Genomic DNA, 14,865 nt, shown 5'->3' with positions numbered 1-14,865 from the left:
GGGTTTCACCGTGTTAGCCAGGATGGTCTCGATCTCCTGACCTTGTGATCCGCCCGTCTCGGCCTCCCAAAGTGCTGGGATTACAGGCTTGAGCCACCGCGCCCGGCCTTTTTTTTTTTCTTAGACAGAGTCTTGCTCTTGTCGCCCAGGCTGGAGTGCAGTGTTACGATCTTGGCTCACTGCAACCTTCGCCTCCCAGGTTCAAGTGATTCTCCTGCTTCAGCCTCCAGAGCAGCTGGGAATACAGGCGCAAGCCACCGCTCCTGGCTAATTTTTGTATTTTTAGTAGAGATGAGATTTCATCAGATTGGTCAGGCTGGTCTCGAACTCCTGACCTCAAGTGATTCGCCCACTTCAGCCTCCCAAAGTGCTGGGATTACAGGCATGAGCCACCGTGCCTGGCTGACAATACTTTACACGCATCATGTGCACAGGAAGGAGGGCCCACCACCCCTGCAGAGGGCTTCCAGGAGCCTGCGGTGCACATCTTTTCCCAACTCCACAGTCAGTGTCCTCATACAGTAGTTTAAAAGGAGCAAGGTGGAAGTATTTACACCATGGGAATGGGCATGTGCTAAATCTAGACGTTTTGCCCCCTGGAGAGCAGCTGTTAAACATTTACCATCAAGCCACATTACAGCACAGTAGCAAAGAGTATGGACTATTGCACCAGACTGCTGGGTTCAAATCCCAGCTCTTCCACTTGCTAGCTGTGCAACCCTGGAAGGGTTACCTAACCTCTCTGTGCCTCAGGCTCCTCACTATTAACACGAGGATAATAATAGTATCTACCTCACAGGGTTGTAAGCCCTCCATAGGAAGCTGCTGCTGTAATTATTATTTTTTTAAGGATGGGGTCTCACTACATTGCCCAGGCTGGTCTCCAACTCCTGGCCTCAAGCAATCCTCCCATCTCAGCCTCCCAAAGTGCTGGAATTACAGGCATGAGCCACCAGGCCCAGGCTGTAATTATTATTTCTATCTCACTGCCCTTTCACGGCTCTGTGAGGTCGATTATGTGATTACATCCTTATTCTGCCAGTGAGGAATGGGAGCCCTAGAGAAGTCAGAGAACGTGCCCAGGATCACAAAGTAGTAGACGGAGCTGGCACTGAGCCCCGGGCAGGGGCTTTTGGTGCAAGTGGCAAACCCGATCACTGTGCCACTCTGGGGTGGTTGAAGTTTCTGAGCCACAGCCCAGGCTAGAGGACAGGGATGCAGGGGGGCTCCTGAAGCAAGTCCCCGTCAGCCTGCCGTCCTGTGGCTCATCTTATCATGAGAGGCAGGCGGTCTTGGCTCTAGAGGCGAGGGACGCAGCTGGAAAACTCACCCGCATTCCTAGTTTGAATTTAGGTAAAAGGCACAGCCCATCCTGAGCTCCAGGGCACATCACAGAGTTAAAATCTCCTAAACTCGGGGGGAGGGAAGTCATCTTGTCTGGCTTCCCCAGTAACACCTGTCAGATGCTACAGGCCACAGCAGCCACGAAAAGTGGGTTCTCTATCAGTGACAGGTTTCACAGAGAAGGCAGCAGAGGCCCAGAGAGGGGAAGCCACTTGCCCAAAGTCACACAGCACGGGAGCTGAGACCCGGGGTATCTGCCCACCCAGATGTGGGTGTGAGCTCCTTTATCCCCCTGTCTCACACCCAGGCCCTTGCAGCCCCGAGCCCCCCACGGCACTTACCGGAGCTGTTCCTCCCCCATGTAGTCAATGTCCAGAGGCTTCTTACGCTCAGACAGGATGCGCAGCTTCATCTCCCGCCCTGTCTGCCGCTTACCACGCTTCTGTTCTGCCTGAGGTTTGGGGAAGGGGTACCGTAAACTGGGGGTCACAGACCCCCACAGACCACCCCCATGTCGGGACCCACAGGTCAGATCCCACAGACCACTTCCATATTGGAACCCACAGGTCTGCACCCCAGGCCCTTCTCCTTCACACCTAGGAGTCTAGGCCCACTCCCTCCTCCCTCAGACACACAGCCCCTCCTCTCAGACTGAATTCAAGCCCCAGACCCTCTCCCATTAGGAACCAGAAGTCTGGCCCCCAGCCCCTCCTCCCTCAGACCCAGGAGTCCAGGCCCAGCCCCTCCTCCCTCAGACCCAGGAGTCCAGGCCCCCAGCCCCTCCTCCCTCAGACCCAGGAGTCCAGGACCCAGGCCCTCCTCCCTCAGACCCAGGAGTCCAGGCCCCCAGCCCCTCTTCCCTCAGACCCAGGAGTCCAGGCCCAGCCCCTCCTCCCTCAGACCCAGGAGTCCAGGCCTAGCCCCTCCTCCCTCAGACCCAGGAGTCCAGGCCCCAGCCCCTCCTCCTCCCTCAGACCCAGGAGTCCAGGCCCCAGCCCCTCCTCCACTAGGAACCAGAGGTCTGGCCCCAAGCCTCTCCCTCCTCAGAACTTAGACCTCAGGCTTCTGCAGGCTGACTCACCTTGACCAGGTAGCCGCCGAAATGGGCCCCCATGTTGGACAGCACCTTCTTTTTCTTGGCATCATCCTCTGCCCGCTTCTTGGCCTCTTCCTCTTCCTTCCTCATCTTCTCCTCCTGTGGGAAGGAAGGGGTTAACCTCATGGCCGCCCCTCTAGGCCTGAGGGAGGAGGGCCCTGGGATGGGAAGGACGGGGGCTCAATTCAGTGCTGAGTGGAGCTGGAGCACAGGGATCAGCAGGCCGGGGAACATCAGAACCAGCAGAGACACAGGTGTCTCCTCCCAGCCCGGCCAGCTCTCCCCGTGTGGTCACCTGTAAGTTCCTTCCCCTCTCTGGGTTTTTTTTTTTTTTTTTGAGATGGAGTCTCACTCTGTCGCCCAGGCTGGAGTGCAGTGGCCAGATCTCGGCTCACTGAAACCTCTGCCTCCCAGGTTCAAGTGATTCTCCTGCCTCAGCCTCCTGAGTAGCTGGGACTACAGGCACCCACCAACACGTCCGGCTAATTTTTGTATTTTTAGTAGAGATTGGGTTTCACCATGTTGGCCAGGCTGGTCTCAAACTCCTGACCTCAAGTGATCTGCACACCTCGGCCTCCCAGAGTGCTGGTATTGCGTGAGCCACCACGCCTGGCCCCCTTCCTGGGTCTTAATATCCTCTCAGAAAAAAATGGAAATGAAGGAGAAGGGGAAGGAGAAATGCCTGCTTTTTCTGCATGCCTCCAACCTGAAACAGCCAATAGTGAACTTTGCTATGTGACCTCACTCCAGATGCTCAGCCTGTCTGGGCCGCAGTTGCCCTTAGTCTCAGGAGATGAGAATGTCTGTTTTAAGGGGGTCAAGGAAGGTAACTGGTGATAAGGCCAGGGACTGGGGAGATTAAAGAGGCTGATGGCTTCGAGCCTGAGGAAGGGGTTCTAGAATATTTAGCAAAGGCATTACAACATTTGAGAAACTCTTCATTGCGTGTTCCAGAAATAGTGGCTTGTCCAGGCTGAGCCCCCTCCTTATGGTGGACATGAGGCTTTTGTACACCCAGTACTCCGTGCCTGAATTAATTTCCTTTCTTTTTTTGAGATGGAGTTTCCCTTTGTCACTCAGGCTGCAGTGCAGTGGTGCAATCTCTGAGCTGCTCACTGCAAACCCCACCTCCTGGGTTCAAGTGATTCTCTCCTGCCTCAGTCTCCCAAGTAACTGGGATTACAGACATGTGCCACCATGACCAGCTAATTTTTGTATTTTTAGTAGAGACAGGGTTTCACCATGTTGCCCAGGCTGGTCGCGAACTACTGGCTTCAAGTGATCCACTTGTCTCTCAAAGTCCTGGGATGACAGGCGTGAGTCACCGTGCCCAACCTTAGTTTCTTATCACTGCTATAATTTGCAAACGTAGTGGCAGAAAAACAATGCAAGCTTGTTATCTTACAGTTCTGCGGATCAGACATCTGAAGTTGGTGCCACTGGGCTGAAATCAGGTTGTGAACAGAACCAATTTTCTCTGGAGGTTCTAGGGGATAATTCATTGCCTTCCCTTTTCCAGCTGCTGCCTGCACGTCTGGGCCCATGGACCTACCTCCATCTTCAGAGGCAGCCATGTAGCATCTTCAAATCTCTCAGTATGACCCTCTGGCCTTCCTCTCATAAGGACCCTTGTGATGATCTTGCCCCTCCCCACAAATATTCCAGGACAACTGTCCCATCTCAAAATCCTTAACTTAATCACATCTGCCAAATCTCCTTCTCGGCTGGGTGACGGGCAGGTGGCTTGTGCCTGTAATCCCAGCTACCTGGGAGGCTGAGGCAGGAGGATCACTTGAGCCCAGGAGTTTGGGAACAACGTGGGCAACATAGAAAGACCCTATCTTAAATAATAATAATAATAATAATGGCCAGGCATGGTGGCTCATGCCTATAATCCCAGCACTTTGGGAGGCCAGGGGGTGGATCACCTAAGGTCAGGAGTTCGAGACCAGCCTGACCAACATGGAGAAACCCCATTTCTACTAAAAATACAAAAATTAGCCAAGCCGGATGGTGGGTGCCTGTATTCCCAGCTACTTAGGAGGCTGAGGCAAGGGAATCGCTTGAACCAGAAGGCAGAGGTTGCAGTGAGCCGAGATCACGTCACTGCACTCCAGCCTGGGTGACAGAGCAAGACTGTCTCGAAAAAAAAAAAAAAAGTAAAAAGAAGAAAATGGAGAATCCAGGCTGGGCATGGTGGCTCATGCCTGTAATCCCAGCACTTTGGGAGGCCACAGCAGGTGGATTGCTTGAACGTAGGAGTTGAAGACCAGCCTGGACAACATGGCAAAATGCTGTATCTACAAAAAATTAAAAAAAAAACGAACAAACAAAAAAAACTACCCTGGCAGAGTGGCGCATGCCTGTAGTCCCAGCGATTCTGGAGGCTGAGGTGGGAAAATCGTTTGAGCCCGGGAGGTCCTAGTTGTAGTGAGCTAGGATCACACCACTGCACTTCAGCCTGGGTGACAGAGCAAGACCCTGTCTCAAAACACAATACATGCCAGGCGCGGTGCCTCACGCCTGTGATCCCAGCACTTTGGGAGGCTGAGGCAGGCGGATCACCTGAGGTCGGGAGTTTGAGACCAGCCTGACGAACATGGAGAAACCCCGTCTCTACTAAAAATATAAAATTAGCCAGGTGTGGTGGCGCAGGCCTGTAATCCCAGCTACTCAGAAGGCTGAGGCAAGAGAATTGCTTGAACCTAGGAGGCGGAGGTTGCAGTGAGCCGAGATCGCGCCATTGCACTCTAGCCTGGGTGACGAGAGTGAAACTCTGTCTCAAAATAATAATAATAATAATAATAATAATAATAATAATAATAATAGGCCGGGCGCGGTGGCTCACGCCTGTAATCCCAGCACTTTGGGAGGCTGAGGCAGGCAGATCACGAGGCCAGGAGATGGAGACCATCATGGCCAACATGGTGAAACCCTGTCTCTACTAAAAATACAAAAATTCGCCAGGCCTGATGGGNAAAAAACAAACAATCCCATCAAAAAGTGGGCTAAGGACCTGAATAGACAGTTCTCAAAAGAAGATACACAAATGGCCAATAAACAAATGAAAAAATGCTCAACATCCCTGATGATCAGGGAAATGCAAATCAAAACTGCAACGTGATACCACCTTACTCCTGCAAGAACGGCCATAATCAAATAATAATAATAATAATAATAGGCCGGGCGCGGTGGCTCACGCCTGTAATCCCAGCACTTTGGGAGGCCGAGGCAGTCAGATCACGAGGCCAGGAGATGGAGACCATCATGGCCAACATGGTGAAACCCTGTCTCTACTAAAAATACAAAAATTCGCCAGGCCTGATGGGGAGCACCTGTAGTCCCAGCTACTCGGGAGGATGAGGCAGGAGAATTGCTTGAACCTGGGAGGCAGAGGTTGAAGTGAGCTGAGATCACACCACTGCACTCCAGCCTGGGAGACAGAGCTCGACTCAGTTTCAAATAATAATAATAGTAATAATAATAATAATAACAAAATGGGCACCTGGCTGAAGAAGTAACATTTGGATTTCCAGGGCAGGGGAGGCACCCACCGCCAGCTTAGCCTGACGTTCGCGTTCCTTCTCAGTTCTGAAGCGCTGTTGCTCGGCTCTCTCCGACCGGCGCCGCTCCTGGGGAAGGGGGAAGAGTAAGGGGGTGCAGGGACGTACCCCCAGTCATCCCTCCCCAGAGTAGGCTAAGAGTGGAGATAAACAGGCTGGAGGGTGGCCACCGACTTGGGTGAATTCCCGAAAGCCTCAGGCTCAGCTCTGTACTAGAAGGAAAACCATTATCTGCATTTCCCAAGATGCAAGGGATCCACATGGAGAGAGGAAGACTGGGGGGAACCCAGACTCTCGGCTCACAATGCGCTCTTTCAAGGCAATCAGCTCCTCTTCCTCCTTCTTCCGCTGCTCAAAATGCACGTCGATGAGCGTCTGCAGCTCCAGCAGGTCCTTCTCCATGCGCTTGCGGTGGATGTCCTGCAGGACACACGGGGAGCCCGTCCTGGGAGACCCTGGAGAGGGCAGCAGCCTCCCAGCGTCTCCCCCATGCAGGACGGCGAACTGAACCGTTTCCCAGGACGGTGTCCAGCAGGTGGCAGCAATGCCTCGTGTTTGACACTAATCAGCTCTTCCAAAGACGGGAGTGGAGAGTGGGGACCTTTTCTCCCAGGCTGCAGTGAAATGGCGCGATCTCGGCTCACGCAACTTCCGCCTCCCGGGTTCCAGCGATTTTCCTGCCTCCGCCTCCCGAGTAGCTGGGATTACAGACGCCCGCCACCACGCCCAGCTAATTTTTGTATTTGTAGCAGAGACGGGGTTTCACCATATTGACCAGGCTGGTCTCGAACTCCTGACCTCAGCCTCCCAAAGTGCTGGGATTACAGGCATGAGCCACCGCGCCCGGCCCGGCGCCTTTTCATGATTGGCACAAAAGCCCCTTGAAGGGTAGCAACTGTGCCTGGGGAGGGGTCTCTGACACTTACATCGAAGTCAACACGCTCCCCTTCTGGGATCTTTGGCGGGATCAAAGGAGGCACCACAGGGCGGCTGGGTGGACAGAAACAGAGAGACCATGAGTGACCCGACCTCCCTGAGCCACCTCCCACCTCCGGGATGCGCTGTCTGGTGAGGTAGCCGCCAGCCCCCTGAACATGGAGGGCCCCAACTGAGGCAGGCTGTCAGTGAAACACACAGGATCATGTTTTATGCTGATTACATGTTGAAATGATGAAAATTTATGTAACAGATTTTTAGAACTGTGCTATGAAAATTAAATTTTCCTATGTTGTTGTTGAACTTTAAAAATATGCCTAGTAAGAATTTTTTTTTTTTTGGAGACGGAGGCTTGCTCTGTCTCCCAGGCTGGAGTACAATGGCGTCATCTCAGCCCACCACAACCTCCGCCTCCCAGGTTCAAGCGATTCTCCTGCCTCAGCTTCATGAGTAGTTGGGATTACAGGTGCCTGCCACCATGCCTGGGTAATTTTTGTATTTTTAGTAGAGATGGGGGTTTCACCATGCTGGCCAGGCTGGTCTTGAACTGCCGACTTCAGGCGATCTGCCTGTCTCAGCCTCCCAATGTGCTGGGATTACAGGTGTGAGCCCCCATGCCCAGCCATTTTTAAATTTTTTGTAGAGATGGTGTTTCACAGGCCAGGCGCGGTAGCTCAGGCCTGTAATCCTAACACTTTGGGAAGCCGAGGCGGGCGAATCACTTGAGATTAGGAGTTCAAAACTAGCTTGGCCATCATGATGAAACCCCATCTCTACTAAAATACAAAAGAAAAGAAGAAAATTATCTGGGCATAGTGGTGCATGCCTGTAATCCCTGCTACTCGGGAGGCTGAGGCAGGAGAATCGCTTGAACCCGGGAGGTGGAGGTCCTAAGGAAGGAGACCACTACTCCTCCTGCTGCCCTCCTCCCCCGACCTTGCCTAGTTCACAAGACAGGAGGAAAGAGAGAAAGAAACAAAAGTAAGATAAATAGCCAGACAACCTTGGCACCACCACCCGGCCCTAGGAGTTAAAAAAAGTAATAATAATAACATCAACCCCTGGCCTAAACTACTTTTATTATCTGTAAATTCCAGACACTGTATGAAAAAAGCATTGTAAAACTTTTGTTCTCTTAGCTGATGCATGTAACCCCAGTCACGTGTCCCACGCTTGCTTGATTTATCATGACCCTTTTACATGGAACCCTTAAAGTTGTAAGCCTTTAAACAGGCCACGTATTTCTTCTTCAGGGAACTCAGCTCTTAAGACGCAAGTCTGCCGACGCTCCCGGCCGAATAAAAAACCTCTTCCTTCTTTAATCCGGTGTCTGAGGAGTTTTGTCTGCGGCTCATCCTGCTACAGTTGCAGTGAGCCGACATCGTGCCACCGCACTCCAGCCTGGGTGACAGAGGGAGGCTCCATCTCAAAAAAAAAAAAAACAAAAAAAAACCCCAAATATATATATATACATATATATAAATAGATGGCGCTTCACTATGTTGTCCAGGGTGGTCTTGAACTTCTGAGCTCAAGTGATCCTCCTGCCTCAGCCTCCCAGAGTGCTGGGACTACAGGCGTGAGCCACCACGCCCGGCCTTTAGTAAGAAATTGTAAGTGATGTGTGTGTCTTGCCATCTATTCTATTGGGTGGTGCTGCTCTGAGGCTCAGCCCTCAGCCTGCTCTGATTTCCTGCCACTTCCTTGGAATTCTCTTTTCTGGGTTTCTGAGACCGCGAAGAGCGATTCCAAGATGAAGGGGACAGGACTTAGGGGTTGCTGGGCAAGGGGAAGGAGGAGGTGAGGACAACTCCCAGCGGTCTCTGGGCCAGGCAGCCAAGTGCACAGCGGGGCTGTCATCTCCATCTTGGAAAAGTTGATGAGCTCCTTCGGGGCGTCATGTGTGGGAATACAATATGGCTTACCATATTTTACAGGAATAAATACTGGCTTGCCTCCCACCCCTGGGGCTGTTCCATCCCTGTCTCCTGGCCCCCCACACCCCCGTGAGCTGCCAGGGAGCCTTCCTTTTCCCTTTTCTCATCATCAACGCCATTCACTCCAATGACTTCTGGTATCATCAACTGCTGAGGACTCGCCAAGTGTCTCTGGTCCAGACTCTCCTAAGCCCCAGACTCAAGTTAACAGGTATCTCCTGAACTTTTCCCACCTTCCCACACACAACGTCCTGATGGAGCTCACCAACTTCTCCAAGAAGGAGATGGCAGTCCCACTGTCCACTTTGTTCCCCAGCCCAGAGACCCTTCGGGGTTGCCCCCATTGCTTCCCTCCCCTTGCCCAACAATCCCCAAATCCTGTCCCTTTGCCTTGGAATCCCTGTCAGTCCATTTCCTCCCTCCATTTTTTTTTTTTTTTAAATATTTTAGATGGAGTTTCACTCTTGTCACCCAGGCTGGAGTGCAATGGCACGATCTTGGCTCACTACAACCTCTGCCTCGCGGTTCAAGTGATTCTCCTGCCTCAGCCTCCCAAATAGCTGGGATTACAGGTGCCCACCACAATACCTGGCTAATTTTTTTGTATTTTTAGTAGAGACAGGATTTCACCATGTTGGCCATGCTGGTCTCAAACTCCTGACCCCAGGTAATCTGCCCCCCTCAGCCTCCCAAAGTGCTGGAATTACAGGCATGAGCCACTGCGCCCAGCCCCATTCCCCTATTTTTATTTATGTTTTAGAGACGATCTTGCTCTGTTGCCCAGGCTGGAATACCGTGGTGCAATCACAGCTCACTGCAGCCTCCAAATCCTGGGCTCAAACAATCCTCCTTCCCCAGCCTCCTGAGTAGCTGGAATCACAGGTGTGTGCCACTGTGCCCAACTAATTTTTTAAAATTTTTTGTAGGGATGCAGGGGATTTCATTTTGTTACTTAGGCTGGTCTTGAACTCCTATCCTCAAGTGATCCTCCCACCTGCCGCTATGCAGGCAGAGGGCACAGTGTGTGCGAAGGCTCAGGGGTATAAAAGCACGGCATGGCTAGAGAACCATGAAATGCTGTGTGTCTGTCAGTGGGGAAGGGAGATGCTGGAGAGGTCGGCTGGAGCCAGATGGGGAAGGCTTTGAATGCAGGCTAGTTGCTTTGACTTCGTCTTAACGGTGGTGGGGAGTTGAGGAAAGATTCTGAGCAGAGGAGGGGCGGGGTTAGCTCTGGTGTTAGAAAGGTCTCTTTGGAGTCATGGAGGAGGATGAGCCACAAGCTGGAGGCAGGGAGGCCAGAGAGGAGGCTGGGGTGATGGTAAAGGCTCAAGGGGAAGAGGGACCATTAGGTGGAAAGAAGGAAACAGACTGGCTGGCCATGGTAGCTTGTGCCTGTAATCCCAGCACTCTGGGAGGCTGAAGTGGGAAAATTGCTTTAGGATAGGAGTTCGAGACCAACCTGAGCAACATAGCAAGACCTCAGCTCTACAAAAAGGAAAAAAAAAAAAAAAGCCAGGTGTGGTGGCACATGCCTGTGGTCCCAGCTACTCGGGAGGCTGAGATGGGAGGATTGCTTGAACCCAAGATGTCTAGGCAGTGAGCCAGGATTGGGTCACTGCACTCCAGTCTGGGTAAGAGAGTGGAGACTATGACGATGATGAAGGAGAAGGAGAAGAGGAAGGGGAAGGGGAAAAAGAGGAAGAGGAGGAGGAGGAAGAAAGAGGAGAAGGGAAGAGGGAGAGGGGAAGGGGGAGGAGGAGGAGGGAGGAGCAGGAGGAGGCAGAGAAATGTTGACTGCTGTTTCAATTTCCTCCCTCCATCTCTGCCTTTCTCACACCCTATCTCTGGGGATAGAGGGAATATTTAGGAAGATGTATGATTGGGGACCCCCACCCTGTAGGATCTCACCTTGGTTTGGGGCGCTCCTCTTCTGTTGGTGGTGGGGGACACAAAGAGATAATTAGCAAGAGTTTAGAGGAGAGGGACTAGGCCCGACACACCCTGGGGAGGGACCCCCCAAGCCTCGGCCCCCAGGAGCCCAGGGAAGGACTCCAGAGTCCAGTTCTGGAGGAGGGGGATGGGGAGAAGAAAAGAGGGAAGGAAAGTCAGGGTGGCTGTAAAGGAGGAAGAGGGTCACACGCATCAGATATACATTCAGAGCTGGTGTGGGGACGCCCCACCGCCGCTGCCTGCACTCCCAGGAGTGCAAACCCCCAGACCCTTCTCTATTTATATGCCCAGAGCGCCTGCCCTCCTCCATTAAGAGCCAGCAGTGCGGGGAGGGCCAACCTCTGTCTTTATTCAGTGACCCCACAGCTCTCTCCTCAGCTCGCCCTCCACCCCCACCTCGCCCTCCACCCCCACCTTGGAGACCCTGACTCCCAGGGCTAGCCTCCTCTGCAATCCTAAATTCCAAGCCCCAACCTTTGAATGTATATGGGGGAGAAAATAACAGACAAGGTTGGAGGCGAAGATGAGGGTGACGGGGTGGTGCTTCTCCGCAAACATCCAACCCTTCTATAAAGATTCCTCCAGACTGGGGAAGAAGGCTTGGGTGTCGGTCCCTTTAAGAAGGAAGGGAAAGGGTTAAAGCCACGGCAGGGCCATTTCCCTTCCCGGCCCCGAGAGGGCGCAGGAGCTCTCAAGAGGCTTAAAGGACCGGGCCTGGGGGCGGGTTATGGGGGCGGAGGGAGGGAAGGGTGGTCGTGGAGGTTGGGGCCCGAGGATATCGGGGTCCCCCCGGGCCCCGACATCGGTCTCGGGAAGCGAAGCAGCCGCGGTTACCTGGCTCTGCCGCCGGCTCCGGCTCTTCGGGGGCTGGGGAGGGGCGGGAGGAGCAGCGAGGGTGTGGGGAGCGAGGGGGGAGCGGCCACGCCCGGGCGCGGGGCGGCGGGGGAGAGAGGGAGAGACGGGAGAGGCTGTTAGAGGACCTGGAGCCGAGGCCATCGGGAGCCCCGTCCCGCCCCTCCTCCCGGGCCCAGCGTCCCCGCCCCCAGCCCCCGCCCCCCAGCTCCAGACCTGCAGAGTCCAAGACCTCACCTTCCTCCTCCTCCGCAGCCTCCTCTGGAGATGGGGGCACAGAAGAGAAGGCGTTAGGAGCTCGGGGAGGGAAGGGGGGAGTGGCCAGAGACCAGGGTTCCAGCCTCTGCTGGACCGGGGGTCCCTCTGGCCTCGGCTGCGATGGGCATGTGCCCCCTGGCGGTGCAGGGATGGCACGGGGAGACGCTCCAGACCCGGAGAGGGCGGGCGAGGGCCCGAGGGCTGAGCTGCCCCTTCCCCGCCAAGGTGCCACAAGCCTCGCCTCCCGTCCCAAGAGTTCCTGGGGGTGCCTCCATCCCATGGGGCCGCCCCACTCCCTACTCACCTTCTGGCTGCTCCCTGCGGACGGGTGTGGGGAAAGAGGAGGGAGGGGAGAGTTAGACCTGGGGTGGGAGAGCCTCTCCACCATTGCACGCCCCCAACCCTCCCAGTGCGGCACTCACTCCTCATATTCCTGCTCCTCGGTGTCCGACATCCTGGTGCGGCCTAAGGAACAGAGAGAAGAGGCCCAGTGGGGTGGGGCCCCAAGGAGGGGGCGACCTAGACTCCTGGGTCTGAGGGAGGGGGGCTGGGAGCTGAACTCCTGGGTCTGAGGGAGGAGGAGCTGGGGGCCTGGACTCCTGAGTCTGAGGGAGGAGGAGCTGGGGCCTGGACTCCTGGGTCTGGACTCCTGGGTCAGAGGGAGGATAGGGCCCCGGGTGTTGGAGGGGCGGGTCTGGACTCCTGGGTCTGAGGCAGGAGGAGCTGGGGCCTGGACACCTGGGTCTGAGGGAGGAGGGGATGGAGGCTTGGACTCCTGGATCTGAGGGAGGAGGGGCCAGGGGCTGGACTCCTGGGTCTGAGGGAGGAGGGGCTGGGAGTCTGGACTCCTGGGTCTGAGGGAGGAGGGGCTGGGAGTCTGCACTCCTGGGTCTGAGGGAGGAGGGGACTGGGGGTCTGGACTCCTGAGTCTGAGGGAGGAGCGGGGCTTGGGGCCTGGACTCCTGGGTCTGAGGGAGGAGGGGCTGGGGGTCTGGACTCCTGTGTCTGAGGGAGGAGCGGGGCTGGGGGCCTGGACTCCTGCGTCTGAGGAAGGAGGGCTCAGGTCTGGACTCCTGGGTCCAAGGGAGGGGGCTGGCTGTCCTAAAGCATGCATGAGGACAGACTTTGGTAGGTGTGGTCCTGGCACAGCCAGGAGGCTGCAGACCCTGCCCCCTCCACACAGCTGTCCTCTTTTGTCTTATGACAAGTCCATGGGAACCTGATCCAGTTGGGATTAGGAGGAGGCATTTGAGAAGGGACAGTGGCCTGAAGACAATAGCTGCCCCACCCCCAGGAGCTATTTCGGGGGGATGTCATAGATGGTGAAACAGAGGACATTTCCTAAGAAGGGATTTGAGGAAGGGGGGCTTCTGGGAGAATTAGTCACCCTCATCCCCTCTCCCACTCACCCCTCCCCGCTGGCTGGTTTCCTCCCCACCTGTCTCCCCTTTCACCTTCCCATACATCACGCAGGGGGGCAGGGGCATAAAGGGCACCTTCTGTCCATAGACCTCACCGTGACCCCTATATTCTTGGACCTCAAAGTCTTTGAGATTCCCTAGGCCACAGGGTGCCTAGCCCCAAATCCCAAATCCCACAGATTCTGAGACCCCAATTTGTGATGCCCATGTCTCTGAGACCAGCAAGTCTTCACAGCTGTTCTTGATAGTCCAGATATGGGCTGGGACATCTTAAGACCACCCCCAGGTCTTGGGACCTAAATTCTGAAACCTCAAGAATATGAGACCCCCAAAATCTCGATACCGAAACTCAGAGGCCCAATTCATGATACCCAGATAATGACACTCCAGGTTCTCATGCTTTCTATCATAATACCTCAGATTCCGAGGCCTCCACTCCTAAAACCCCAGATTCTGAGACCCACCCCCAATTCCTGACACCCTCAGAGTCTGAGGCCCCAAATCCTGACACCCAGACTGTTTGACCTCCAAGTCCAGATATCCCTGACTGCTGAGATTTCCCCCAGATTCCCAGAACCCCAAGATCCTAGGAGGTTTTGTTCTGGGACACCCAAGTCCGGGCAGCCCTGGGTTCGGATCTGTGTAACCCACAAATCCCAGTATTTTCCCCTCTATCCTGAGTCCCCCTGCAGTCTGAGCCTCTCAAGTTCCCAGACTTCCAGTTGTGTGCCCCACCTAAGCTCTGCACCATTTCTCCACACCCCACATCTTCCCCACCCGCCTCCTGCCCCCTCCCGTAGGGACACAGTCTTTACAGACCACAGGGCCCCGCAGAGCCTCTTACCTAGGCTGCGTCTGAGATGCTGCGAAGCTCGTGGCTGAGCCTTGCTGAGGGCACTGAAGCTCCCGGGAGTTTATAGCTGGCCCTGGGAGGCTCAGCCCCGCCCCACAGGGAGAGGGAGGGGGAGAGAATTCCTTTGCTCAAACACAAGTCTGGGAGCTCAGAGACAGCCCGGCTGCCCCTGGCTCCAGAGTCCAAAAGCCTCCACGGGCCCCTCCCCAACCCCATGCTAACCCCATCTGCACGGCCCAGGAGCCCCGTTCCCGCCCCCACCCCACCCTCAGGTCCCATGGTGCCGCAGCTACCTCCCTTATAGCTCCCTGTGCTTTGACGTCCCCATGCCCGGCTCACAGTAGGTCCTTGGAGGACCTACTAATGACAAATGGGCTATGAGGAATGTTTCCTGTTTTCTTCTCTCTCTTCCCTCTTTCTACCGTGGTCTCTTTCTGGACCCCCGTTTCTGTTGTCTCTGTGGCTCTCCATCTGTGTATCTCTGTGTGTCTGTCTCCACTTCTTAGTCTCCCCTTCTGTCTCTGTCCATCTTTTTGTCTCCCCCTCCCCACCCCCACCCTTTTGTCTGCCACGAGGATTCCATCCTGGTGACAACAGGCACTAAAGCTGGGAAGCAGGTGTGGGGAGGGGAGGGGAGGGGTGTCAATTAGGGTGA

The 14,865-nt window shown here is 54.8% G+C and overlaps 1 protein-coding gene across 2 annotated transcripts in view; it reads right to left on the bottom strand.

Annotated features, from left to right (window-relative positions):
- Window positions 1-14,399, bottom strand: part of TNNT1 (troponin T1, slow skeletal type) — a 19,888-nt gene extending 5,489 nt beyond the window's left edge. Inside the window, exons 1-11 of one of the 2 annotated variants that reach the window (XM_017892569.1) lie at window positions 14,202-14,399; window positions 12,359-12,401; window positions 12,241-12,254; window positions 11,916-11,939; window positions 11,661-11,693; window positions 10,785-10,806; window positions 6,930-6,993; window positions 6,307-6,423; window positions 5,995-6,072; window positions 2,426-2,539; window positions 1,686-1,795 (exon numbers count right to left, since the gene is read on the bottom strand). In XM_017892569.1, the coding sequence (XP_017748058.1) occupies window positions 1,686-1,795; window positions 2,426-2,539; window positions 5,995-6,072; window positions 6,307-6,423; window positions 6,930-6,993; window positions 10,785-10,806; window positions 11,661-11,693; window positions 11,916-11,939; window positions 12,241-12,254; window positions 12,359-12,390 (608 nt within the window). In that variant the 5' untranslated portion in view covers window positions 12,391-12,401; window positions 14,202-14,399. The remainder of the gene's footprint in view (window positions 1-1,685; window positions 1,796-2,425; window positions 2,540-5,994; window positions 6,073-6,306; window positions 6,424-6,929; window positions 6,994-10,784; window positions 10,807-11,660; window positions 11,694-11,915; window positions 11,940-12,240; window positions 12,255-12,358; window positions 12,402-14,201) is intronic. The other variant, XM_017892570.1, reaches the window with a different exon arrangement.
- Window positions 14,400-14,865: the final 466 nt, after the last annotated feature.

Source organism: Rhinopithecus bieti, unplaced genomic scaffold (genome assembly GCF_001698545.2).
Source record: "Rhinopithecus bieti isolate Rb0 unplaced genomic scaffold, ASM169854v2 scaffold_22436, whole genome shotgun sequence".
In the NCBI taxonomy this organism is placed as follows: domain Eukaryota; kingdom Metazoa; phylum Chordata; class Mammalia; order Primates; family Cercopithecidae; genus Rhinopithecus; species Rhinopithecus bieti.
The sequence above is the reverse complement of the archived record's forward strand: the minus strand, read 5'-3'. Positions and strand labels throughout refer to the sequence as shown.